At 52.2% G+C, this 27,233-nt stretch overlaps 3 protein-coding genes across 3 annotated transcripts in view; 1 reads left to right on the top strand and 2 right to left on the bottom strand.

Moving 5' to 3' along the window:
* LOC131559625 (zinc finger protein 345-like) overlaps window positions 1–27,233 on the bottom strand; it is a 740,983-nt gene that overhangs the window by 81,115 nt on the left and 632,635 nt on the right. The window lies entirely within an intron of this gene.
* Window positions 6,688–11,917, top strand: LOC131559851 (cell division cycle protein 20 homolog). Its single transcript, XM_058808357.1, has 10 exons — window positions 6,688–6,892; window positions 7,432–7,577; window positions 8,208–8,304; window positions 9,233–9,361; window positions 9,716–9,912; window positions 10,241–10,335; window positions 10,677–10,908; window positions 11,018–11,143; window positions 11,315–11,432; window positions 11,742–11,917. Exons 1-10 carry the CDS (start codon window positions 6,700–6,702, stop codon window positions 11,915–11,917), a joined length of 1,509 nt encoding a protein of 502 aa, XP_058664340.1. The 5' UTR covers window positions 6,688–6,699.
* Window positions 21,447–22,394, bottom strand: LOC131559859 (olfactory receptor 14J1-like). The gene has a single exon (XM_058808364.1). The coding sequence runs from the start codon at window positions 22,377–22,379 to the stop codon at window positions 21,447–21,449; it is 933 nt and encodes a 310-aa protein (XP_058664347.1). The 5' UTR covers window positions 22,380–22,394.

The following is a 27,233-nucleotide window of genomic DNA, read 5'->3' as shown; positions in this document are numbered from 1 at the left end:
AGCGGCTGCACGGGGTGCCCATGGTGGGGAAAGGGCAGAGGGAGAGAGCAAGGCTCCAGTGTGTCCTGAGAGGGCCTGGCCATGTGCCCATGTGCTGGGGGATTTGTCCTAGGGGAAAGACGGTTGGAGAGACAGAAGTAGGTGGAAATGGATGGAGAAGGGGCAGGAGGGATGGAGGGGGACAGGGGGATAGCTGTGGCACTTCCTGCTGCAGTTTTCCCCAGGGATTTAGCAAGAGTTGCAGCTGTGGAAGTGAGAGCTCCCAGGGCTCTGGGTTGCTTCAGCCGCCCCACCATGGATGTTGCCCAGGGCATGGAAAGAGAGTGCAGAGTGACCAGGAGCCTGCCCAGAGCTCCCAAGGCCCCTGTGCAGTTTGACCTTACCCATTTACATCTGGCTCCCACAGCTGTACCCGACCCCCTTGCAGTGCCCAATTCCCAAAGGCAGAAGGGGATCCCAACACACCCTGAAAAATGTTCTCATCTGTGCTCCGTCCTAGATGAGGTTGCTCAAAAGGCTTCCCCATTAGATTGGTTGAGAAAAGTGTTGAAGCCTTTGGGGCCTCCTTCAGGTATGTTCTCACTGTCCTACACAGTAATACTTGTTGACAACTTCACAGCAACCAGGTTATACAAGCTAGTGTGGCTGTTGTGTTACAGATGTGTCTGCAGGGAGGACTTTTCCTGCCCCTGTGATGATTCCTACACAGAGGCCTGGCTCCCATCGCAGGGGTGAGTAGTGTTGTCCCTGCTGACCCCACAGGCTGAGCCCTGCTTCTGTGGCATCCATTCCTAGGAAATGGAACTACTTTCTGTTAAGGTCCTCTGAGAGGGAAGAACAAAGCCCCAGGACACAAGAAACCCCATGAGCCAAACAACATCTTGAAACGAATAGTGACAGAACTGCTCAAAGGGAATGGTGAGAGCATTTCCCTCAGCCTTGTCCTGGGGCTCAGCAGCCAAGGGCTCTGGCTGCACGTCTGGACACGCCGTGCCTGGAACAGCAGGAAGGGATCCATGGCAGCTGGAACCCTGCTGCTGCTTCCATGCCCTGCAGGGCTGTTTCCCAGCCTGGCCTGGCTGCAGCTTCTCCCCAGCCTCTGCAGGAAGGCATTGGGCATCAGCTGACAGTCAGGCAAACTCACTAGGGATCCCCTGCATTTTCCCGGTCCCCAGTCACATCCTGAGGTGTGGCTGTGTCGAGGAGGGAGGGCCATAGCCAGCCCCAAAGGCCAGGGGGGATCAGGATTTTCCTGATCCTTACCCATGTCTTGGACAAGTATTGCCTCCTGAAGAGGCCACCTCCTGGATGTTCAATGATTCCATCTGATCCAGCTGTGCCTCTTTCTTTACAAGGGATGGACAGAGAGGCTCTATGGAAGGTGGCATTTCCTGCAGGAAGGGAGGCGATGCCAGGCACAGCCACAGGAGGTAATTACTCTGCCTCTGGGCCTGAGCCCTGCTGAGGCTTGAGCTGCCCTCTCTGCTGCTTGGCACTGCGGGCACAGCCCAGACAAGATGGGCACAGCCCAGAGGAATTATCCCGAGCAGGCTCAGGGCACTCGGGTACTGAGCTGTCCTGCTGGGCTCCCTCCGTGGGAGACACGTCCCGAAACCTGGGAGCGGCTGCACAGGGTGCCCATGGTGGGAAAGGGCAGAGGGGGAGAGCAAGGCTCCAGTGTGTCCTGAGAGGGCCTGGCTATGTGCCCGTGGGCTGTGGGAGCTGTTCCATGGGCAGGTGGGCAAGCAGGAGGGAGGGACAGAGGTTGGGAGTGACAGCTGTGGCACTGCAGATTTCCCCAGGCATTTAGTCAGGGTTTCCTGTGTGAGAGGGAGAGAGCCCCAGGGCTCTGGGCTGCTCCAGCTGCCCCTCAAGGCATGTTGCACAGGACCTGCAAAGAGCATGGAGAGTGACCAGGAGCCACAGGCTCCCACAGCCTTACCCCACCCCCTTGCAGTGCCCAATTCCCCAAGGGAGAAGGGGATCCCAGCACACCATGGAAATGGTTCTGTAGCATCTGTGCTCCCTTCTCGACTGGCATCATGACTTGGATTAGTTGGAAATGCTGGTGAAAGGTACTTTGAAGACCTTGCCAGATGCTGGAGGCATGTTTTGAATGTACCTTTCCTGACAGAATAATCCGTGGCAGTGTGGCAAGAGCTTACTCATGAGCCAGTTCCCTTAAGTTCCTCTGAAGGTTGATCAGTTCTGGAAACCTTACCCTGCTCCCTTCTGGAGCCCTGAGGGATCCCACAGGATTGCTGTCAGTGGGAGGAAGGGGCATTTAGCTGTCCATCCTCCTCCTGTGTGCAATGGCACTGTGTCCTTCTGTGTGCTCTGTGCAGCCACAGAGAAGAGAAGAGAGGGAAGGGGCCAGGCCCAGGGCTGTGCCTGGGGGCTGAGCCTTTCTCAGCTCCTTTGCTGCCCCCAGGGAGCCCGAGCTGCTTCTGCTGCCACTGCCAAGCCCCGGCCCTGCCTGGGGCTGGGTTTGGAGGTGCTGGCAGCTCCAGGGAGTCCTTTCTGCCCCAACAACCCCGCAAGGCGCTCCTTCAATCCCAGTGTGGGGCCACTGCAGGCACGAGGTCCCCCTGGCCCTGCTCCTGAGTGGAAGGCAGAGACAAGGGAATGCCTTGGAGGGCACCAATCACCCAGGTGCCTTCACTGCCACTTGGGCCTGAAGGAGAATCTTCAGCAGTGCCATTGGAGCTGTTGTGTCCTGCCTTTCTTTGCAGCTGAGCCTGTTGGTAAAGGTGATCTGGCTTCCCAGCCCACGTTCAGGATTGAGCCTCTGGGAGATGCTGAGGGTACGTCAAGGCCTTTCCCCTGAGAGAGCTGCCAGCTCAGAGCCCAGAGCTCAGCCAGGGGGGCATCGCTGCAGGTGCCAGGACAGAGCCATGGCCATGTGTGCCCTCGCCCTGCACGATCCACTCACAACTTCTGCTCAGTACTGGCAGCTGTTTGGAGGAAGGTGGGCCATGGCCCAGCGGAAAAAGCCTAGATGATTTGTTGATTTTTTCAGATTTTGCATAAGCATGACGTCCTGAACATGCCATCAAAGTAATGGAGAACAGTTCCGTCTTTTAAGGTGTACTTTTTGTTTCTCAAGTGATAGGCCAAAAGTCAGGACAGAAGGAGGTGTTTCCCCAACGAAGCAGAGGCCGACTGGGAGCCCCTGCTGCAGGAAGGAAGGCCAAGCCAAACACAGGCATGGGTACAGGCTCAGAAGGTAATTTCTGTGCTGGGCTCAGCAGGTCTCAGCCCTTGGCAGGGCTGGGTGGCTGCAGCTCTTCCCCCAGGGCCTGCCCTTGCACGGCACAACAGCAGCCAGAGCTGGAGGCGTCTTTGGAGCTCGTTCACAGCCCTGGGGTAAGGGGACTCGTGCACCAACATCCCTCCCACTGCAGCTGCTCCAGAGCTGGCCCTGAGTGCCCAGAGGCCCAAGGCACAGGAGCAGCCCTGAGCGGGAGCCCTGCCGCAAGCCCAGGGCCAGAGCCAGCCTTGGCGCCTGACTGGGCAGGGGCTGCACTGGGTCCTGACAGGGCCTGACTCTGCACCTGGGGCGGGGGGAGCTGTCACGGGGCAGGGAGGGCCAGGGCTGGCAGTGGCTGCTCAGGGATGGGTTTGGCCCATGTCCCTCCAAGCAGTGACTGCCCAAGAAGCTGCGCTGCTCCCGGGCTCTCCTCCTGGCCTGCTGGGCTTTGTTGGGTGGCACAGCCTGTGCCAAGGGGTGGCAAGGTGCCTGCAGGCCCCAGCTCTGGGGAAAATGGAAAACGGCCTGCCCACATACACCATGCTGCCAGCTCAGCAGTGCAGCACAGCACGGGCTGACGCTCCCCATTGCTCCCACAGGTGCAGCTGGAACCACAGCACATGTTCCTGATGCCCAGAAGGGCCTTGGAAGGGGTTTCTGTCAGGGAACAGGCTTCTGGTTAGGGTTACTGGCAGGCCTGCTTCTCTTGGAGCTGATCTTCATCTTAGGCTGTGTCCGAATATGGACTTGCTGGAAGAGAAAATGGTGAGTGTTTAGTTCACCTTTCCCTCAAACAGCTTCTTTTGAAATTGTACTTCAGACAGAAAACATTGCCAGTGAGGCTGCAGTGTAGGTGTGGCCAGTCCATGATTGTCCAAAGAACTCTGCTGAGGGTTCTGCTGCTGCCCAGAGTTTTCATTGGCCTCCTAATTGCTGGGCCTTGTCCTGGGGGGCCCTCTGGGGCTGCAGCCAGTGCTGGCTCCCACTGAGGCTGCCTGGCCAAGAGCACCCCCAGGGGCACAGGGCAGAGGAAAGCATGGTGGGGAGGAGAAAGAGCAGGGACGAGATTGCCCTTGAAAGGCAGAGGCGCTCTGGGGCCCACTCCTGGCCAGGGAGCCTGCCCAGAGCCATGCCCTGCTCACCCGGGCCTTTAGGGACAGCTGTGCAGCTGGGCCAAGCTGTGCCAGCAGCTCCAGCCGTGCTGGGGAGCCTTGCCAGCTCTGGGCCCTGCTGTGCAGGAGGCTCCCTGTGTGCCACTGGCAGCTGGGGCCTCAGCCACCTCCTCTTTCCTCAGCTCCACCTCTGGACAAGAGTTGTAAGACAGTGGCTGCACCTCACACCCAAACAGCAGGAGCAGCTCCTCCAGCAGTTAGAAGGGCCTGCGCAGCCCTGTCAAGAGTTCTGAGAAGAAGACTGCAGAACAGCCATCGACAAGGAAATCTCCTATTCTCCTGGCGATCCCACTGCCACCTCCTCTCCTCATGTATATCCCCAAGCTACTTTCATTTCTTTTTTGATCCTCCTCTGTCCCGTCCCGACTACTTCTATAGACCCCAGGAGCAGCGTAGCACCATCCAGCCCCTCCTGAGCCCAACATGTCCCTTCCTCCCCTGAGACCCCTGGCCCTGCCATTTAAACAACACTGAAGTTAACCCTGCTCTCTGCCAGGCCAGGTGATGGCCCTTTCTTTTGTTGCACTAAAGGGAAGGTGCCATCACCCCAGTGTTTGGGTGGCAGCAGCAGCAAAGCCAGGCCGGCAGCAGCACTGGCTGAGCTCCATGGCCAGGAGCAGCTGTGGATGCCCATGGTGTTGGCAGGCAGGAGCCAGGCAGGGGCTGCTGTGACCAGCGGCGGGGTCCCGAGGGCTGGGGGAGCCCAGGGGGCAGGCAGCAGCATGGGGCCCCCAAGAAAAAGAAACCCCATTTGCTTCATTTCTCACTTTTAAATATTAGAAATTTGTAGAAATATTTCAAAATCCTTTTTCTGTAGAGACACATCCCCAAATATTTCTTCCCAATTCCTATAGTAGTTAAAGATTTTTCTAAGTAGTTTTAGAATCCAGGAAAAGTGACCTCATTTTGTCTTCACTTTTCATTTTTAGAAATATTTAGAAATATCTCTTGTAGAGAGAAATCCCCAAATGTTTCGTTCCTGTTTCCACAACACATCCGTATTTTTGAAACTACTTTTAGAGTTCTGGAAAATATTTTGCCCTCATACAATAAAAAATAAAATTGCATTTCAGTGGTAATCCTTATTCTAGAAAGAAGTAAGACCCCTTCAGCCAGCCACCCTGGTGCAGAGGCTCTTTTTCCACAGAAGCTTTGTACCTAGTCACAACCAACATACATAAAACCTTTTCCCAGATATTTCCTGGGATTTTTGACAAGCTCACGTCTTAGTCTTCTCAGACAAACTTTGAGCACAGTGGGAATCTCTTCAAGTTACCACCTTTGTTTGCTTCTGGTGGAACTCCCTCACTTCTAGAGCAGGGCCTTCTCTCAGCTTGCTGCAGGCCCCGGGCTCTCCACCCGGCCTGCTGGGCTTTGTTGGGTGGCACAGCCTGTGCCATGGGGCGGCAAGGTGCCTGCAGGCCCCAGCTCTGGGGAAACGGAGAACGTCCTGCCCACATCCACCGTGCTGCCAGCTCAGCAGTGCAGCACAGCACGGGCTGACGCTCCCCATTGCTCCCACAGGTGCAGCTGGAACCACAGCACATGTTCCTGATGCCCAGAAGGGCCTTGGAAGGGGTTTCTGTCAGGGAACAGGCTGCTGGCTGGGGTTCCCAGCAGGCCTGCTTGTTTTGGAGCTTATCTTCATCTTATTTTCCGTCTGAATTTGGACTTACTTGAAGAGAAGACAGTGAGTGTTTAGTTCACCTTTCCCTCAAACAGCTTCTTTTGAAAGTCTACTGTACATAGAAAACATTGCCAGTGAGGCTGCAGTGTAGGTGTGGCCAGTCCATGATTGTTTAAAGAACTCTGCTGAGGGTTCTTCTGCTGCCCAGAGCATTCATTGGCCTCCTAATTGCCAGGCCTTGTCCTGGGGGGCCCTCTGGGGCTGCAGCCAGTGCTGGCTCCCACTGAGGCTGCCTGGCCAAGAGCAGCCCCAGGGGCACAGGGCAGAGGCAAAGCACAGTGGGGAAGAGAAAGAGCAGGGACGAGATTGCCCTTGAAAGGCAGGGGAAGGGAGAATGTCGCTTATCCGAGAGAGTCCCAAAGAGCGGCTGGAAGGGGTGCCGGCTGATCAAGGACCCCCGAGGAGCAGAGGGAGGGCATATCAGCTGACGGAGTGTCCCGAGGAGCGGCTGTGGAGAGTGGGGGTGTGCGTTGGCGGGGAGGAGTGGCCAGAGCGCTTGCACGGTCCGGTGGTGGGGAGGCCGGCGGGGCCTGTCGGAGTAGGCTCAGCCCGGCCGGTGGGCACGGCCAACGTCGTCCGCCCGCAGGACCATGGTGCAGGTCCTGTTGGAGGCAGACCTGCACGGGCTGCTGAAGCTGGACACACTGATCCCAAATGTGCCGCCTGCACGATGGCAGCGCAAGGCCAAGGAGAGATGCCCCGGGCCCAGCCCCGTCGGCCTGTCGCCCATGAAGCCGGCCAATCGCTCCCACAGCTCCAGCAAGACGCCGTCCACAACAGCCGGTGAGCGCCGGCCACCGGCGGCAGAGGTTGAGTGCGGGAGCCTTGCCCAGGCTGCTTGTCTGTAGCCATGGGGCTCTGGGCTCCCTGCCACGCTGCCCTACCGGCTGCTGCTCAGGCAGGAGGAGGTGGGCTGTGCTCCTGACAGCCACCCACCTCCTTGCCAGCATGAGGGGCAGAGCTCTGAGCACTGGGGCTGGCCAGCTGCTGTTTGCCCAGCTGAGCCTTGCTGGCACAGCTGTATGCTAGGACGAGTGTGGGCAGGACTGTCAGCTGACAGCTTTACATCCTGTGAGCGTTTTTGTATCTTCCCCTTATCTCTGGACTCTGGAATTGTTGCACTAAACCCAAGTGCACACACTCCCTAACCAACTTGGTGGCAGGGAGGAAAATATAAGTTAGTTGTGACTGGGTGGCATGGGACCTCAGAGTCCTACTTGTCTGGTGAGTGTGATGTGGAAGAGTGTTGGGTTTACTCCCGTGAAAGCTCTAATACAGGCTGTTAAATAGCTGTAAGACAATATTTTCATATGTGAATGCAGGTAAATCTGGATCCAAAATTCAAAGCACCCCCAAAAAGGCTGGGGGGGATTGCTACATTCCCAACTGCAGCACTATGCAGATGGAGATGGCAAATTTCCTCCTAAGCAAAGAGAATGACCCTGCTGAGGATTCCCCTACCAAGAAGGTGAGCATGTTGCTAAGTTACAATTGCTTCAACAACCGCTACTCCTTCCTGCCCCTTTACAGAGCAGTGAACAATAGGTTCTATCAAGTGGGCACACGGGACTGACAAGTCCCAGCCGTCACTACTTGCAGCTCTGGGCTTCAGGAGCCTAGCATGAGACTGAAGCTGTAGAGACTGCCATGCACTCTAAGCCTATGCTGCTTCTGGAAGCAAAATTTAGCTTTCGACTAATGAGGCGTTAAAATGTAGCAGGCAACAAAAACACAAAGCTGTAAGCCTATGCAAAGTGAAACTACTGGTGGTACTATTCTAGGACAATGTCTCCACCGGGAACACTTCTGGAATGTTTTACACTGTCTTCTGAAATCTGTTTGTGAAGCATTTGGTCGCTTTGTGGCTGTGGCTTTTCCCACTGGCAATGACACTGAATTTGCCATTGTGTGAAAATGTGAGCAGGACAATATATGAAAGTCTGAGGAAAAACTGCTTTGACCTGCCTCTGTGTGACTGACCCTTGCAGCACAGGCAAACATCTTCAGATTCTAAGAGAAGGGAACTTAGGTGTCTGTTTAAATTGCAGTGTGGGAATTGTTTTAAATGCATTGCACTGAGGGTGATTTGTCTCTGTAGGAGCAACAGAAAGCCTGGGCAGTGAATCGGAATGGTTTTGATGTAGAAGAGGCAAAAATCCTCCACCTCAGAGGAAAACCACAGAATGCTCCAGAAGGTATGATACAGGCTCTGTGTGAGCTGAATCAGCAGGAGAGATCAGGTCAGGGGAACAGCAACACAGAGGCTCTGTGTGTGGTCACAGGAGAAATCAACTGGTTTCTGAGAGCTGTACAGGCTGGAGTCTCCTTTCTTAAGGGTCCTGAGGTGGAGGGAGGGCATAAAAGTTACAGTGAATTTATTTAGGAGAGTTGCTATGACTGCCAGCTGGTCACCTGTTACAGGGCTTGCAAGGGTCTTCAGGGTGGAGAGAGAGACGAAAATCTTGACCTCATGTTCAGAAGGCTTGATTTAATATTTTATGATATATATTACATTATTACTATACTAAAAGAAATAGAAGGAAAGTTCTCAGAAGCTAGCTAAGCTAAGAATAGAAAAAGAATGAATAAACAAAGGGCTGTGTCTCAGCAGAGAGCGAGACCTAGCTCTGCCTTGAGTGGTCAGTAAATCCAAACATCCACCCGAGACCAATCACACATCCACCTGTTGCATTCCCCAGCAGCAGATAACCATTGTTTACCTTTTGTTGCTGAGGCCACAGCTTCTCAGAAGGGGGAAAAATCCTAAAAAAAGGATGTTTATGAAAAGATATCAGTGACATTTAACCTATACTGCAGCTTCCAAACCTTCCTGAAGTCTGTAAGAGCATCAAACCCTCTGCTGTGCACTTTCTAGCTTAAACTGCAACTAAATATAATGGGATGCAAAAACCCAAGTGTTTGTCAAATTTGTTTCCATGAATGAGGAAATTGTAGCTCACCCCTGTTCAGCAGTTCATACTGCCCGTGATTTTAGTGCACTGCAGGCTTGTGAGTGTTTCTCTTAGGACTTTATTTTCACTCCAAGGGATTCCTAGTTGGGTGAGCAGCACTCAGCTGGGAGGAAACTAACTCGGGTTAACAAACCTGTTCCCCTGCACACAGGCTGTCAGAATAGCCTGAAAGTGCTCTACAGTCAGAAAATGGCACCTGGATCCAGCAGGAAGAATAGCAGATATATTCCCTCAAAGCCAGACCGGGTCTTGGATGCACCAGAGATGTTCAACGACTACTGTAAGTAGGCTACAGGGTTGAGTGCTGGGCATCCAGAACATTCTGCACTGGATTGCTGTTCCTAGGACAGTGTAACTGGGCTGTCTGTATTATTTTGTGTACCCAGGCTAGCACAGACCACTGCTGGAGTGTCCCTGTGTGGCCTTAGCGGGACAGTGGTCTAGGGCAGTGTGTAGATGCCTTGGAGCAGGGTACCTGGCCCCAGCAGCTGGGCATAGTGACACTCAGAAGGCTGCCCCTCACCTGTACGTGTGTGTGTGCACATGTGCACCCACACCTGCTGCAGCAGCACGGGTGAAGGGCATGCTCTCTAGCAAAGCATGGTGTGACCTGCATTGCTCTTTCAAATTGTAGATCTGAATCTCATAGACTGGAGCTCCCAGAACTTCCTGGCAGTGGCTCTGGACAATGCTGTTTATCTGTGGAATCATGCTACTAGGGAGATTATCCTCCTGCTGCAGATGGAGCATCAAGATGTTTACATTTCCTCTGCGTCATGGATTAAAGAAGGAGACTACGTTGCTGTTGGCACAAGTAGTGCTGAGATTCAGGTGAATGCAGGAGTAAAACTAGAGGGGTTTTCTAGGGATTGACAGAACTGTGGGGTCTGGGGACAAAACCTTGGTTGGCAGAGGAAGGATGCCATGCACCTGACTTGTCTTCCCTGGTGTGGGGTGGAACTGCCCAATGTGCAAGGCAGGGTTTGGTTTGGGGGTTTTCTGATAAGTAGTGTAACCTTCTGTGCTATAGTCATGAGATCCACATTTTCTCTGTTCCCTTACTGAGAAATCTGAATGCCAGAGCCTGTGCAGTGAGGTTCCTAGGGCATAGAAACAGGATTGGGTTTCTTCTGAAGAACTTTATGATTTGCCTCTCCAGCTATGGGACGTTGAGCAGCAGAAATATCTCCGAACCATGACCAGCCATTGTGCCCCTGTGGGAACCCTCAGCTGGAACAGCTGCATCCTCTCCAGGTAAAGCAGTGGGTCAAGGGCAGTTTCCAGTTTTTGCAAACTCCTATCCCTCAATCTATGTGTGACATGGGTTAGGGATGGCAGAGAGAAGTTTGTCCTGGCTTGGGATTCTTACTCAGCCTTATCTGTTGGGGCTGTGAGGAGAAGGCCTCTTTCCTGTATTGCAATTTGTGCTGAAGTTGTAAAGAACTTGTGTGGGTGTTTCACTCACACCAACAGACCTGTGTTGCTGGTAACACTGGTTGAAACCCAGTGGCAGGTATAGCAGTCTTGCAACAACAAAAATGGATTTGGGTGAAAATGTGCAGCTTGACCCTGCAAACCTTCTCTTCTCTCTGCAGTGGTGCACGGACTGGGCACATCCATCACCACGATGTCCGAGTGGCTGAGCATCATGTGGCCACCCTTGCTGGCCACACACAGGAGGTGTGCGGACTCAGATGGTCTCTGGATGGCCACTACCTGGCCAGTGGTGGCAATGACAGTCTGGCGAATGTCTGGCCATGCACCCAAGGTGGGGGTGGAGACTTTGCTCCTGTACAGACCTTCACTCAGCACCAGGGTGCTGTCAAGGTGAGCACAGAGCTGGCACGGGCGGATATGTGAGTGCAAGGCAGGCATGCAGCACTGGCTGGGTGCAGGTTGCCTCTTGTATGTTTTAAAATGAACTCTCCTCTCTCAGGCTGTGGCGTGGTGCCCATGGCAGATGAATGTTCTAGCCACTGGAGGTGGTACTAGTGACAGACATATCCGCATCTGGAACGTGTGTTCTGGCGCCTGCCTCAGTGCTGTTGATACCTGTTCCCAGGTGAGAGATGAACATCAGCTTGGGGACAAACACCTTCTGGCAGCACACCTACACAGAGCTGCTGGCTCCTCAGGCCCAGAGGCACGGGGAAGGAGGGGGACCATGCTCGCCTCCGAGTGGTGAGCATCAGCACAAGGACCTTGTCTCACCTGTGTTACTGCCTCTTTGCAGGTGACTTTTATCCTATGGTCCACAAACTACAAGGAGCTCATTTCAGGCCATGGCTTTGCACAGAATCAGCTGGTTATATGGAAGTATCCAAGAATGAACAAGGTTGCAGAGCTGCAAGGTAGGTGGACACGGACTGGGTGTGTGGGGGGGTGTTAGAGGTTGAAGACAGCTGCACTCCTTGGTTGGAGCCTGCAGCATCACTGATACAGGACAGTATCTGGGGTCATGCTGCTAGGAGTGAAGCATGCCCACGGGGCTGTGGAAGAGATACCATTGATCCAAGTGTATGCTTGGGATCTGAAATCACGCTACCACAGCCATTGGGGGGACAGCTATGCAAGCTGGCAGGGCTCATGGGAGCATACAGGAGTAAATGTGCATGTGCTGATCAGCTCAGCCCTGACTGCACGTTCTTTCTCCTCCTCAGGTCATACTGATAGAATCTTGATCCTGACCATGAGTCCTGATAGTACATCAGTGGCCTCAGCAGCTGCTGATGAAACAGTGCAGGTCTGGAGCTGTTTGGAGATGGACCCCATAAAGAAGAAGAAAGAGAAGGCAAACAGTGCCAAAAGCAGTATTCTTCACCAGAGCATCCGCTGAGAGCACGGGATTGTTGTGGGGAGGGGGATATTTGGTTTTACACTGTAGAGTATTTTAAATGTTAATGAACTGCTTAACTTGACATTTTCTTAATGGAGTCTGATGGAAGAAAAAGCCATGGCTCCTTCTCCCTGAGTCCTTCTCCCTGAGGCTGGAGATCTGGACAAGGAGTGGAGACCTAGGTCTTAAGGGCCAGTTTACAGGCCCCTGAGCTTAGCACAGCCTAGCAGAAGGATGCTGTGCAAGGGCTGTACTTCTGTTTCTGTCCCAACTAAGATAGATATGTCACCTGCCCCATCTAGATGCTGACTACAAGCACAGCAGCTCCACCACAGGCTCAACTGAAAGCATAGCGTGGCTGTGGCCTCAGTTTGTGTTGTCCTGGCCTGTCTCACAAACCCAGGGACACCTTCCTATGGCTCTGCAGGCAGATCTCAGTTTGTCTTGTTAGCTACAGGCAGCCATCACTGCCTGCCTACGGTGCTGGAGTAGAATAGCTGTTGGAAAAAAAAGGAGGGAGGGAAATATAGAGCAACAGCTGTAATCACCCCAAAGGCTGGAAAGGGGCTGGCTCTGGCATAAAGCCTGATGCAAAACAAAAGGTTGGCTTACACTGCCACAGCCAGCCTGGGTGTCATGGAAGAGCCACGCAAAGCACCACCAACACTGTACTCAGCCTTCAGTCACGTATTCTTCCAACAACTCTGATCTCCTTTCCCCTCCTGCTGACAGGAGGCCCTGGTGCTTCACTGAGGCTTCATGCAGGGGAGCCAGCACCAGGACTCAGCTTACATTTATTGGAGCTTGACTCCCCTACACTTGGAAAAATGCCTTTTTTCCAGGCTGAACTGTGCTGGAGCAAGTTGCAGGAAATATATTTGAGCCCTTACCTGACCAACAACCAGCTCAGCCATGCTGCTTTGCACGGTGGAGCCGCAGTCTCTGAGGTTGTGGGGCTGCACCAGACCCATCAAGCCTGTCCTTCAGCTGCACCAGCATTGCCAGGGGCTGCTGGGGACACTGCACAGATGATAAGCACCTTGGCCTGTACAAAGCAGCTCCACCAAGCCTGTGCCTCCCATCAGCCCTCAGTGATTAGCTGAGGGTGGATTATTAACTGTTTTCACCTTTCCCTCAGCACAGTACCACACTGTGCCTAGCACCAGCTCTGCCTCCTGAGCCTTACAGCAGCTGGAACCTTCAAAGGTTCTGATTTGTGCTCTGCCAAGGCCAGTGAGTGTGTAACCACACCCACCAGAGCACCCCCCCCCCCCACACACACACACATAAAGCTGATATGGGGGGCACAGTCTCAAAAAACAGCCACTGAGCCAGCACCTTCCCAGCAGTGCTGCTGGTGCATCCCCATTTGGCCACTTGGGAAAGACCAGGAGGTCCAAGGATGGAGCTCTCCCTCAGACAAAAATCCTAGGACCACAGCTGTCTCTAAAGGGGAAGCAGGCAGGAACCCAGATGCAAGGCTGGGCTCTTCCACAGAGCTGTGCTGTTGTTGTAGGAGCCCTGCCCCACAGCCCTGCACTTGGTGCTGGGAGTTAGCACAGACTTGCCCTGTAGGGCCACAGCTGATTAGGCTTTCCCTGGTCCCTGACCTGGAAGGAAAGCTTTATATGCCAAAAAGTTCCTGTCATTTTTGCAGTCCCATGTAAGAGCAGCTCAGCTTTCTCACAGACTCCTTCTTTCTCCTTAGCACATGCCCCACACCCAGATGCTGTGCATTACATAGCCCTTAGAGGACTTCTGAGCAGTACCAGAGGGTAATGATACTGCAGGGTCTTTGAACCCATGCTGGTCTCTTACAGTCCTGGAGTGAGGAGGAGCAGAGGAAGGAAGTGGGCACTGATCCAGCAGGCCCAGTAAACACAGCCCTATAAGGTGTGACTTCAGTTCACAGCATGACAGCATATTAATTACCAAGTGCCATGGCCAGCCCATAGAAGAGCACAGCTAACAGGAACAATTGGAGGAAGGGAGAGCAGAGCACATGCAGGGAACAGCCCATTCTAAAATACCAAGCATAACAAGTTTAAAGCATTGTTACTATTTTGGGCAAAAGCAAAGACAATCCTATCTTTAAGCAAGACCCAGCAGGAGGGGAGAAGGAGGCTTGACAGGAAAAGGTCCATGTCAGCTGGACCACCTACAGCTCCTGATTTAACAGAGCGATAATACTTAACAATATTTAACTTAGCTTTTAATTTATATTAAACATAACAGCTTAGCAAAGGAAAAACTATTAGCAGCATTTAACGTATCTTAGGCCTCATGGTGTCATCATACCTACAGGCCTGACTGACTCAGCTATCCCAGGCACTCCAACCCCTCAGAGAGCAGAATTTCTGCCACATTTCCCCAGCACAGGCACTCCTGTGTGCACACAGACACTAAGAGTCAGTGCAAGGCATCTGTGAGAAATTCCCCTGAGGGCAGGCAATGCTCCCTGTGGATCCTTTGGCATCTCCCCAGCAGGTGAAGGGTTGAGCCTGGAGGAGTGGGGGGATCGGCCCAGGCTCCGTCGGTGTTGGGGATCCCCGAGTGCAGCAAACGGGAGAGTTCCCGGCTGGGAGAGGCCCCACTCGGACTTGCTGGCCCAGTAGAGCTCCAAGAGCTCCTTTTGGAGCGCTCTTTGTAGGGCCCCAAGAGAGGGGCTTCAGTCCCAGCAATGGTTCAGCCTGGCCGCACTTGGCATCAGCAGCTTTCTTTGGCAGTGTGAGAACAGGGATGTTGTGCCACTGAAGGAACACAAACAGCTCCCAGGGCTGCTCCTAAAGGAACCAGGAGCTGGTTGGGCAGCAGCAGTGCCTGGAGCAGGCAGTGTTTGTGATGAGCTGCAGAGGAGCTGAGCCCAGGGGCTGTTGGCCAAGGCCGAGGCCCAAGGAGCATTTCTCAGCTGGCAGGGTGGCCTGAGAAGGGGAGGGGGGAAGGCAGCAGCACAGGGCCCATGGAACCAAGGGACCATTGTGACACTGTGAGACCCCATGGAGCCAAAGGACCATTGTGGCACTGCAAGACCTCATGGAACCAGGAGAACACAGCAGAGGTGTGGCTTGTTCGGCATCCTGGGGACCACCTGACTGGTCCAGCTGACGTTGGCATGTGGAGGGTCTCTTCTCATCTGCTACTGAAACACTGGGGCTCTGTGTTTTCCTTCTCCTCCAGGTGCCCATGGCCAGAATTGGGAGCTCCACCCCAAACATTCTGTATTGTGACAGACTGGAGGAGATTGTTGGCTGGAAACATTTCATGTGTGGGGGAGGAAGGGGCAGGTCCAGCCTGGCCCTGCCCTGGAACCCCAGCTCTGCCCTGCCCTGGAACACCAATCCCCCCAGAGCCTCTATCGCAACCCAGCAGTGTCTGCCAGTCCCTGGCACAGCACAGGCAATGCTCCACAGCCACCTCTGGAGCCCCCAGCCCAGTCCTGAGGGACCAAATGAGCCCAAGTCCTACCTGGAGGAAGGGCCCAGGAAGACCAAGGGGTATTTAAGGCTGATCACAAGGCCAGCACATATCTTGACCCTACCTCCTCTTGGAATTTCCATCTAAACTCTGCTAGAATCCAGGAGTTGGTAGCTGTGTGTATGCTTCTGTATATGTTTTTTGTTTTTCTCTCTGTGTGTCTATTTATTATATTTCTGTTCTCTTGCAAGTCTTGAATAACTTAAAACTGCACAGGCTTAGAGTTTGTGAAGGTGAATGGTCCAATTTAAAGCTTTGATAAGTGTTTTTGTTTTTTCATTGAATGTCATATTAAAAACCATTTGCCAAGTTTCCAAAATTTTCTAATATTAATAGTAAAGGCTGTTTAGTACTTTTGAGCTCCTGAGGATTTCTTGTCAGAATTTCTCCAGCGAATCCAACTCAGAGGACACAAACAATTGTAATCTCTTTCAAATGTCTCCTTGAGAGAGTTGTTTGGGGAATGGCAGTCAGGGCTTGTTTGTCCTGCTTGGCCCAGCCCAGGCAGGGCTTTCCCAGCCACATTCCACACTCCATTTCCCAGCTGGAGCCGCTGCTGCCTCTGAGTTGTGCTGCCCCAGCCCCAGGGACGCTCTCCTTGTCTGCCCATTCCCCCACGGTCTCTGGGCAGGGATGGCCTCAGTGGGGACTGCTGACATCCTCAGCACCTTGGAGGCTGCTGCTGAATTTTCCTACTCCAGAGGCATGTTCAGCCTTCAGCTCTTCAGTGCAGGAATTCAGTGTCCCAGGACTCATTGACATTCAGAACACCTTAACAAGCCAAGCCTCTGGGAATAATTTGATTTTGATTTTCAAATCTTTTGTGGTTAATTAGACAGATTTCAGTTGTGTATTCAAACTGAATATATTCTATTTAAAAAGACAGTGAGAAAATATTTTTTACATCCTGTTTAGGTTCTTTTCCCCATTAATACGTTGATATGTGCAGTCTCCAATTGATATTGCATCCAAGTACCTCCTCATGCAGTCTGAAAAGATATGAAAATCAAGACCCTTCGTGGCTGACAATCAATCAGACTCTGTCCCTACCCTCACCCCACCATTTTCCCCATCCAAGCCCTGGCACTCAGAGCAGCCTTGTGCAAATCTGAGCTCCCTCTAGCCCAGGCTGCACCTGCAGCTTTCAGTTCCTTGGCTCCAACTCCCACCTGCTTTCCTTGGAGAAGGAGCTGCCCAAGACACAGAGGGATGTTCATTTCTTGTCAGCCAAAAAAGCCAAAGGAAGGGACAGCTCCATCAAATGCAAAAGTCATTCTTCTCCCTGGCTCTGCCCTGCCTCTGATCCCCACAGCCTGTCCAGTTTCCTTCATCCCTGCATTGCTAGGCACTTTCTGGGACAAGGGAGCTCTGTTCTGGCTATGGAGGGAGGTCCAAGTGCAGCCACTGCAGTGGGAATCACAACTTATCAGGTTTGTGTCCTTTGAGGGACCAGGAACAGGTGAGATTCAGAGGCACAGAAAGCATATCTCCATGGCCAACAGACCACAGTTGAACAGGATAAAATTTTCCAACAATCACACAATTTAATAACAATTACACAATTAAAAACTCTTCCCTGAGCTGTGTGCAACATCCCAGCAGTGTCTTATGAGGCCACCATCCATGAGTGATTTCCATACTAAAATTAGTTTTATACAAACGTGGTTCTGTGATAGATATAAACACAATTAAGTTCTTGTATCAGGATGCTCATCCTAGAGTGCGGGCAAAACAGCTCAAACAATTCCTGATTTGCAAAGCTTTCAGTGGTGGATGGAGAAGGGAGGTCAGGCTGCTTTTGGGATTGAGGAAATGCTGAAACCAGCCTGACTCATTTCATTTCCTCCTGTCCTGGCTGATCTCCCCTCTTTCCCCTTCCGCTCATTGGCTTTTGTCTCCCACCAGGCCCCCCTGTGAAGAGCCTGGCTTTGTGTTTTCCATCAGCTCTTTGCTGGCACTGCCAGGCTGGGATGAGGAGCCCCTCAGCCTTCCCTGCTCCAGGCTGGACCATCCCAGCTCCCTCAGCCTCTGCTCACAGCCCAAGGGCTCCAGCCCCACCTTGGAGGCCCTTCCCAGACCCTGCTCCAGCTGCCAGACATCTTTCCTGCCCTTAGCAACCCAAACCAGGCCACAGTGACCTGGATAATTCATGTCCCTGCTGTCCTGGTCACACAGCCCAGCCCCTTGTCCCCATGTCAGGCTCTGGGGTGGATCCTGTGGAACATCCTTTGATGGAGGCTGTGGCTCCAGGTGGGCCAGGGGGATCCCGGGGGCAGGGACCCTGCGGTGCATGGACAGCATTGGACTTGTAGGGAGAAACTGTGAGGGGGTGCTGGGGCAGAGTGACCAACCCAGTGACCTGACACAGCCCTGCTGGGATGTCACACAGCCCCTCTGGGATGTCACAGCCTGCTCTGTGATGTCATGGTCTGCTCTCTAATGTCACACAACTGGTCTCTGATGTCACAGTCAACTCTGTGATGTCATAGTCTGTTCTATGATGTTAGACCTCTGCCCTGTGATGTCACAGCTGGCTCTGTGATGTCACAGAGACAGTCTATGATGTCATAGCTGTTAAGTGATCTCACATAACCCACTCTGTGATGTCATAACCCACTCTGTGTCTTCATGTTAGCAGATGATAAATTGTCTCCACCAGGTGAGCTCACACCTGGAGCTTGTTCTCCAAAGGCCCCAGGCCCAGGCTCCCATTGTGTGAGAAGGGAGCTGGAAGTTCAGCAGCCTCAGTGTCCTGCCAGCTCAGCCAGGCCCACTGGAACATTGGGGTCCACGAGCACCAGGGACCACCAGAGAGAGCCCAGGACAAAAGAACACCTGGTTACAGAGGAGGGGAAACATGTTAATGATTGTGGGGAAATGATTATCATATGCGTGTTTAATCCAGGACAATCAATGAATATGTGTGCAAAATACAGAATATAAACAGAAACTTTCCTGTTCTCAGCATGCACAGCTGTGGGAGGAGCTATCCCCCGTGCATCCAGCTGAATAAACAATGCTGCTTCTTAAGGCTAGGTTGGGGTTAAGGAGTTTTTTGTTTTACCGAATTTTTGGTAACACTCCCACTCCCAAGGAAGGCTCAGTCTCCTGCTGTTCACAAACAGAGAAGGGCTGGTGGGAGATGTGGGACTCAGGGGCTGCCTGGGGCACAGTGACCATGAAACAATCAAGTTTTCAATGTTCTGTGAAAGAAGGAGGGGCAGCAACAAAACTTCTACACTGGAATTAGGAAGGGCAGACTTTGGCTTATTTAGGATGCAGATTTAGGGAGCACCAAATCAGGTACTGATTTTTTTTAAGGGAAACAGTCCTTAAAAACAAAGGGATCCAGGAAGGATGGACAAATTTCAAGAAAGTAATCTTAAGGGGGAAGGAGCAGCCTGTCCTGGTGTGGCAAGAGATGAGAAAAATGACTGTGCTGGCTGTCCATGGAGCTTTTGTGGGAACTCGGGGGAAAAAGAGGATGCATCATTTTGGAATGAGAAACAGGCAACTCAGAAAATGTTTAAGGCTGTTGTTAGGTCGTGCAGAAAGGAAACAAATGAGGTGAAAGCTCAAGTAGAGCCTAATCTGGTCACTACTGTGAAAAATAATGGGAAATGTTTCTATAAATATATTATTTGCAAAACACCAGAAAAAAAGACATGCTACCTTTATTGGATGCAGTGGGGAATATGGTAACTGAAGATAAGGAAAAGGCTGAACTGCTTACCACCTTGTTTATTTCAATTTTCAATATTAGTACAGGTTGCCCTCAGAACAAGTGTTCTCCTGAGCTGGTAGATGGGCACAGAGAGAAGAAGAGCCCCCTGGAATCCAGGAGGAAGCAGTTGGTGACCTCCTGAGCTACTCAAATTCTTACAGGTGAATGGGATACGATGGGATCCATCCTAGGGGGATGAGGGAGCTGGTGGGTGAGCAGCTCCCCAAGCTGCTCTCCATCATTTACCATCAGTGCTGGCTAAGCAGGGAGGTCCCAGAGGACTGGAGGTGCCAATGTGAGCCCATCCCCAAGAAGGGCTGGAAGTCCAAGCCTGTCAGCCTGACCTGGATGCCTGGCAAGGTTATGGAACAGATCACCTTGAGTGCCATCACAAGGCACCCACAGGATGGACTAGGGATCAAAGGCAGCCAACGTGGATTTCAGTATCTGCATTGATGGATTGAGTCCAGCATCAGCAAATTTGCAGATGATCCAAGCTGGGTGTGAGTGTGGATCTGCTGGAGGGTAGGAGGGCTCTGCAGAGGGACCTGGACAGGCTGGATCCAGGGCCCAAATCCAACAAGGTGAGGTTTAACAAGTCCAAGTGCTGGGTCCTGCACTTTGGCCACAACAAACTCTGCAGTGCTACAGGCTTGGGACAGAGTGGCTGGAGAGTGGCCAGGCAGAAAGGGACCTGCAGGGACTGATGGACAGCAGGCTGGACATGAGGCAGCAGTGTGCCCAGGTGGGCAAGAAGGCCAATGGCTCCTGGCCTGGATCAGGAATGGTGTGGCCAGCAGGAGCAGGGCAGGGATTCTTCCCCTGTGCTCGGCACTGCTTGGGCAGCACCGCGAGTTCTGTTTGCAGTTCTGGGCCCCCAATTTAGAAAGGACATGGAGGGGCTGGAGCATGTCCAGAGAAGGGCAGCAAGGCTGCGGAGGGGTCTGGGACACAAGTCCTGTGAGGAGAGGCTGAGGGAAGCTGGCATTGTTTATCCTGGAGAAGAGGAAGCTCAGGGGAGACAAGACAGTGTCAGGGCACAGGTTGGACTTGATGATCTCCAAGCTCTTTTCAAACCTTGCTGATTTGGGAATACTCTGCAGGAGGAGCCCTGGGCCTCCTCTTCAGAAGGAGGGAACAGGGCTGGGCAATAGGAAGAAATTTGGACGAGGGAAGAGTAAAAGAAGCAAATGTGAAGCAAAGGAATTGCTCTGGGGAGTTTGGGGGTGGCTGCCAGGCAGCCCTGGCTCTGAGCAACCGCGTCTGCAGTGGGACAGGAAACTCCCAGCTGATGGGAACAAACTTTCTGGCTGACTGCAGAGGCCAGGACAAAGCTGAGTGGTTTCCCTGCTGTCCCCCAGCCCTTGCTGGCCCCAGGGACTGATGGCATTTCTGCTCCCTCAGGTTCATGTCCCCACACCATCAGCATGGGGGTGCTCCCGCCTGCTGTGTGCAATGCAAACAGGGGCTGCTGAGACAGTGCTGCCTTGTCTGTGCGTGCAAGGATGGGGCACCTGTGTGAGCTGGGGGAGAGGCCAGGGCAGCAGAGGGGGGATGTTGTTGGCAGCTCCATGAGGACACTCTGGGACGCTGCCTTGGGCTGTCCAGCGCACTGGGGATGGATCAGCCCCTGCTCTGCTGCTCCTTCCCTTCTGCCCCAGGGACCTTGCAGAGCCCCAGCCATGCTGTTTGCCCCCAGCCTGCCCACAGCCAGCCTGGGGCTGTTAATGGGGGTTTTCTGTGCTGAGCATTGGCCTGGGTGTGTTCTTGAGAGAGCCTGGGCAAGGAGCCTGGAGCCCCCAGGCCCTGGCCTGAGGCGTCAGCGCTGCCCCAGCAGTGCCCATGGCCTGTCCCTGCTGCAGCCCCGGCACTGCCACCCCCAGGGCTGTGCCCGGCCCCGAGAGCACTCAGGCCCTGCAGCAACACCAGGGCCACCAGGGCAGCGGGGCAGGGCCACAGCAGCAACATGGCAACACCAAGTGCTGCTGCTGGGCACAGCTGCTGGGCCAGCACTGATCTGCCCCCAGCTCTGCACACAGACATTGCTGCTGCAGCTCCCGAGAAGGCAACAAAAGGGCATCTCTGCAGATGACTTTGCTTGGATGCCCCTTAGTTCATTTAAAGCCTTCAGGAGGACAGCCCCTCATTGACACAGTCTATGGCCACAGGGATTGTGGAGAGAAACACAATGAGAAATGGCAGAAACAATGACATTTCTTTGTAGATAGTATGAAAAATTAAACAAGGGGGAAAAAAATCCCACCTCCAAACTAACAAGACGTGTGAAAGATGACTTTTATTGCAAGTGATTTGCAGCAATTTTTCAGCAGTTTAATGTTCCTGAAACCATCCAGCCATCAGTCTCCACAATGCAGCCTTGAGCTCCTGGTTCCTCAGGCTGTAGATGAGGGGGTTCAGGGCTGGAGTCACCACCGAGTACAGAACTGACAGGGCCAGATCCAGGGATGGGGAGGAGATGGAGGGTGGCCTCAAGTGAGCAAACATGGCCGTGCTGATGAACAAGGAGAGCACAGCCAGGTGAGGGAGGCAGGTGGAAAAGGCTTTGTGCCGTCCCTGCTCAGAGGGGATCCTCAGCACGGCCCTGAAGATCTGCACATAGGAGAAAACAATGAACACAAAACAACATGATGATAAACTGGCAGTAACTACAAGAAGCCCAAGTTCCCTGAGATAGGATTTGGCACAGGAGAGCTTGAGGATCTGTGGGATTTCACAGAAGAACTGGCCTAGGACATTACCATGGCACAGGGGCAGGGAAAATGTATTGGCCGTGTGCAGCAGTGAAGAGAGAAAGGCACTGGCCCAGGCAGCTGCTGCCATGTGGGCACAAGCTCTGCTGCCCAGGAGGGTCCCGTAGTGCAGGGGTTTGCAGATGGACATGTAGCGGTCATAACACATGATGGTCAGGAAATAAAACTCTGCTGAAATGAAAAATACAAAACAAAAGACCTGTGCAGCACATCCTGTGTAGGAGATGTCCCTGGTGTCCCAGAGGGAATTGTGCATGGCTTTGGGGACAGTGGTGCAGATGGAGCCCAGGTTGCTGAGGGCCAGGTTGAGCAGGAAGAAGAACATGGGCGTGTGCAGGTGGTGGCCGCAGGCTACGGCGCTGATGATGAGGCCGTTGCCCAGGAGGGCAGCCAGGGAGATGCCCAGCAAGAGGCAGAAGTGCAGGAGCTGCAGCTGCCGCGTGTCTACCAATGCCAGCAGGAGGAAGTGGCTGATGGAGCTGCTGTTGGACATTTGCTGGGGCTGGGCATGGGGACCTGTTCATGGAGAATAGGACAGTGAAGATTTAGAGGAGATACCTGTAACCAAAATTAAAGCCATTTCCCATATACCCTTCCCTGGAAAACACACAGAAAACTTCTTTATTTAACAGTTCTGTGGTTTTGTTTTTAAGCTTTCCCCATGTCTCTCCTGGTATTCTTGGATATCAAACACTCAGCATTTCTGCGGACCTTTGGTAGAACAGACTGAGTTCCCTTAGGCAAAGTTGTTCTATATTGGCTTGGGGATCTGTAAGAAAAGTAACCATGGAATAGTTGGGTTGGAGAGGACTTTAAATATCCCAGCACAGCTTCGGGGCACTTTCCCCCCACTGCCTGCCCAGGGCTCTGCTGCCTGGAGCTGTCCCTGCCAGCAGCTGCTTCCCTGTGCCCAGGGCTGGGCCCTGCAGTGCTGCCAGAGCCCAGCCGAGACCTGGGGGTTAAGCTTTGGCCCTGCAGACCCCTCCCAGCTCTGGCACTGCCCAGGTACAGCTCTGGCTCTGCAGGCTCTGATGGCAACGTCAGAGCAACCCTGAGGAAGCTGGAACAGCAACACTGATGCTACCTGTAAGGGTCCCTGTGCTGATTTCTCTCAATGCCTGGTTTGGTAAGATCTGAGAAAAAATGTTTCTGTTTTTCCAACCTGAAGTGAGAGATGAATACCTATGGGTCATTTCCCATCCAGGCAACCCACAGCAATAAATAAAAAAAAAAGCAAGATTTCTGCTGTTATGCAGCCCCTGCCTTGCTGTGCTCCCTGTTTAGTCAACTCAGAAATGTTCTGCAGTTAAATGCCATGCTAGGAGCAGTCCTAAACAATGCAGCATCCTCCCCACACAAGGAGAACACTTTGAAGCTTTACCAGCTGTCTCCTCCCACCCAGATCTTGTCCCCCAGTGCTGGGAGCAGCTGCCAGGGCTGGCTGAGAGCTGTCCCTGGCAGGCAGCAGAGTCCCTGCCCCAGCACAGCGCCCTGGGCTGCAGGACCCTGCTCTGCAGGACAGTCCTGGGCACCCCTGGCTGCTCTGCAGAAGAGACAATCACAGAATGTACTCACAGGGTCTGTAGGTATTGGGATGTTCCAGCTGTAGGAGATGGCTCCAGGAGCTGCAGCTGCATTGTCCGGTAGCCAGAGGTTCCTGTGCCAAATGCTGGCAGTGATTGTGCCCCAGGCACTTCTCGGCACCTTCCCAGCCCTGACTGATTGAAGCTCTCTGTGCCTCTGTGCTGTGCCCAGGGTGGCTGCAGACAGTACCCAAGCCCTGCTGGGCTGGCAGAAGAGCTGCTCATCAAGAGAAATGTGCTTTTGAAGCTCTTCTTGGTTACCAGGAGCTGCCTCTGTGCCAGGAGCCCAGCCCAGCTCATCAGCACAGACACAGCACAAGGACTTTAATAAGCCTCTGGGGCTTTGTGCTCAGGCTCTGAACATCAGTCCCTGAGAGGGAGCTGAAAAAACCTCTCCAGAACTCCAAGGAAGTATCCAACTCCAAAGTTTCTTGGACTTTTAATGGGTCGCACTGAAGGACACGACTGAGAAAGTGTCCCCAGGCCCCAGGCAGAGCAGAGAACTGCAGGCAGTGATGACAGGTGGGGACAAAGAGAAGCCAAGTCTTGGTGCCCTGGGCCACAGCAGCAGGGTCTGTGCCACCAAGGGCTGGGAGGAGACACCTTGTCCTGAGGCACTGAGGCCTCCTGGCACAGCCCCGGCCAGGCTAGGCACTGTCAGCCCCTTGTACTGCCCTCAGCTTACCCCCCTAGCCCACATCCTAGTGGCCTCAAGGATCTGCTGGAAGTAGTCCCTGGGGAGCCTTGCTCAGGAATGGCCCTGGGGGCTCCTGAATGCTCCCTGCAGGGGCTGCAGGTTTTTCAAAGGACTTTGGGTTTGGCTTTTGCCTTGGAGTCTCTGAGAGCTTTCTGCAATCATGGCCTCCAATTATCTGCTGTAATTAGTCCCTGGAGAGGCTTTGTCAGTAACAACACTCAGTGGGGCTCATTAATGCTTCAGGGTACTCCAGTTATTTTAAGGTACTTGGTGTTTCCCTTTGGATACAGACTCTGGGAGAGGTTTGTGCAATCATGGCCCCAGTTATCTGCTGTAATGAGTCCCTTGAGGGCTTTGCATTGACACTCAGTGGGGCTCATTAATACTTCGAGATACTCAAGGTTTTTTAAGGTGCTTTGGGTTTTGCTTTCCACACTGAGTCTCTGAGAGATTTTTGTGACATCCTGGCCTCCAGTTCTCTCTTCCAAGGGGTCCATGAGGAGCCTGTGCTGGGGATGGACCTCAGTGGGACCCATTCATGCCTCGAGACATTTCAGGGTTTTCTTCTGACTTTGACAGGCCCTGAGGTTCAAGTTCTCAGCTTCAAATGCACCACAGGGCTCAGTAGGATCAGGCAAGTCCTGACAAACCATGGCTCTGCCTTGATTTCCCTCTGGTTTGGAGCAGTTCATTAGGAAGTTTTCCTTTTACAGTTATGGAGAAACATTTCAAAGAGCTTCTAAGAAACATGTATTCCTAGCTTCAAGGGTGTCTTTTATTGCTGTTCATGTTATACAAGAGGTGATTACAGCATTCTGTGATTGACATTGATGTAGGGCTACTCCTAAGGAGGTCTGGCCAGGTCAGTGAAGTTGTACCTTGAGAGCTGACCCAGAGTGGACATTCTTGCTTCACATTCCCCAACTCCATGTGAGAAACAATTTTCACTTCCAAAAGTTTAAATGGTTCAATAAGGGCTTATCAAAATACAACAGAAGACTGAATAAAGAAATGAATACAGCACCAGGAGCAAAGAATTTGGTCGCCATGTTCTTTTCCACAAAATGGATGCTCTGTCTATTACACCTCTAGCCTCTCCCAAAGTCTTGTCAATCGACTCCTTCTTTACTGTCCAGTGGTGGAGATCACCGTCTTACACCTTGATTGGAGGTCAGGTGCTGCCATAGTAACAAGCCGACCCTCCCAAATGCCCCAACTACTGAGGCCATCCTGTGATAACAATGCAAGGGGAGGGGAAGGATAACTATACATCTGCAACACTTCTCTTAACATATATTTAATCTTCACCTCTTAATTGTGATAGTCAACCATAGAATTACTCATCTATAACAAGCCCCCCTTTTCTTTTTCTATAAGTCATTTTGCTTGAACAATTAGGTAAAAACTTTCTCTCTCTCTTGAATGAGTCATACCAGCAGCTGTTGATGTGGGCAAAGACAGTGGGACAGGAGAAAAAAAATCTCAGGTCTTCCTTAGACACACTTATTTGGAATGGACAAAAGGGAATCACAGAGGTCCAGTATGGCTTTGACTCCCGTCTACTGTGACTTTGTGGTTGCTACCCATAGTTAGTGTATCTTAGGGGTGAGTAAAGAGGCCAACTCGGTCCTGCCTTCCAGTCCCTGTTGAATTAAAAGACAGCTGAGGAATGATAGAGGTCTGGTATGGCCTTTTGTCCCTACCTTACCATGCCTATGGGGTTTCTACCAACAGCAGGGCTATGGAGCCTTCTTGGTAGCAAACAAAGGGGCCAACTCAGTCTTGCCCTCATTCCTTTGTCTTATTTTCTTAAAGAAGCTGTCCCATTACCTTTTACAGTCCTTTGTGTACTTCCCCTCAACAGATGCTGGTAATTCTCACCCATGAAAACAGAAAGACAGTTCTCAAGCTTGTTGGTGGAAGCTTGACTCTACTTTTTGGGCACCTTTGTGTCTTTCTGGTTGTCTTTCAGTCTCTGCTTGAGAGTCAATCTTGTTTCACCTGACCCGGATGTTATAGTCCACTCTTTGGGTTCTTCTACTGGGCCTTGGATTCTGTTGCCATGAGTCCATCCCTGCTCTGTAGTTCACACGGCCGATTCTGTGGTGAGCAGTACCTGAAAGGGACCTTCCCACTTAGGAGTCATAGGCTGATCTCTCCATGACTTAAACACGCAGTTCACAGGATTAATATTATGGATTCTGAAATCCAGAGTGGTAGTTTGAGAAATTGCCCCTTTATGTCTTAGATCTTCTAAGGTTTGTGCTATAGACATAACTTATTTCTTGGCATTGATTTCCCCTTCCTCATAGGTGGCAACCTTCTGGGGTGAGGTCAGGAAGGGTAACCCAAACATCATTTCATAGGGTGACACTCCCAGATCTGACTGGGGTTGGGTTCTAATTCTTAATAAGACCAAAGAGAGACATTTTATCCATGACATTTGGCTTTCAATCATGAGCTTAACTAGAGCTCTTTTAAGAGTTTGATTCATTCTCTCAATCCAACCAGAACTTTGTGGATGCCATGGAGTGTGTAATTCCTATTTTACTCCCAAGGCCTGAAAAATTTTCTGCAATATCTTCAATGTGAAATGAGTTCCCCGGTCTGAATCAATCTGGTTTGCCATCCCATATCATGGAATGATTGATTATAGAAGTGTTTTAATCACAACACTGGCATTGGCTTTAACAGTGGGTACCACCTCTATTCAATGAGGTCACATGATCTACTATCACTAGCAAAAACTTCCACTGTTGTACCTGGGGAAGCTTGGTAAAGTCTACTTGGATGTTTTGAAAGGACTGTAAGGCTAGTTCTCAACCTCCTCTGGGTGTTTTTTCATTATTTTCTTATTAAGTTGTTGACATATCACACACTGTTCAGTTACTTGCTTAGGTATTCTGAAAATTCCTATGCAGGCCCAATCCCTTAGAAATTGATCACTTAATACTTGTGTACCTCATTGTGTTGTTCCATGTATGCCTTCTAGCATTTTCTTGGCAAGGCGTTTTTTCAACATTTTCCTCCCATCTGCTAATTTCCACTTCTCTTTGTTATCTTTCTT

Source organism: Ammospiza caudacuta, chromosome 7, assembly GCF_027887145.1.
Source record: "Ammospiza caudacuta isolate bAmmCau1 chromosome 7, bAmmCau1.pri, whole genome shotgun sequence".
In the NCBI taxonomy this organism is placed as follows: Eukaryota; Metazoa; Chordata; class Aves; order Passeriformes; family Passerellidae; genus Ammospiza; species Ammospiza caudacuta.
The sequence above is the reverse complement of the archived record's forward strand: the minus strand, read 5'-3'. Positions and strand labels throughout refer to the sequence as shown.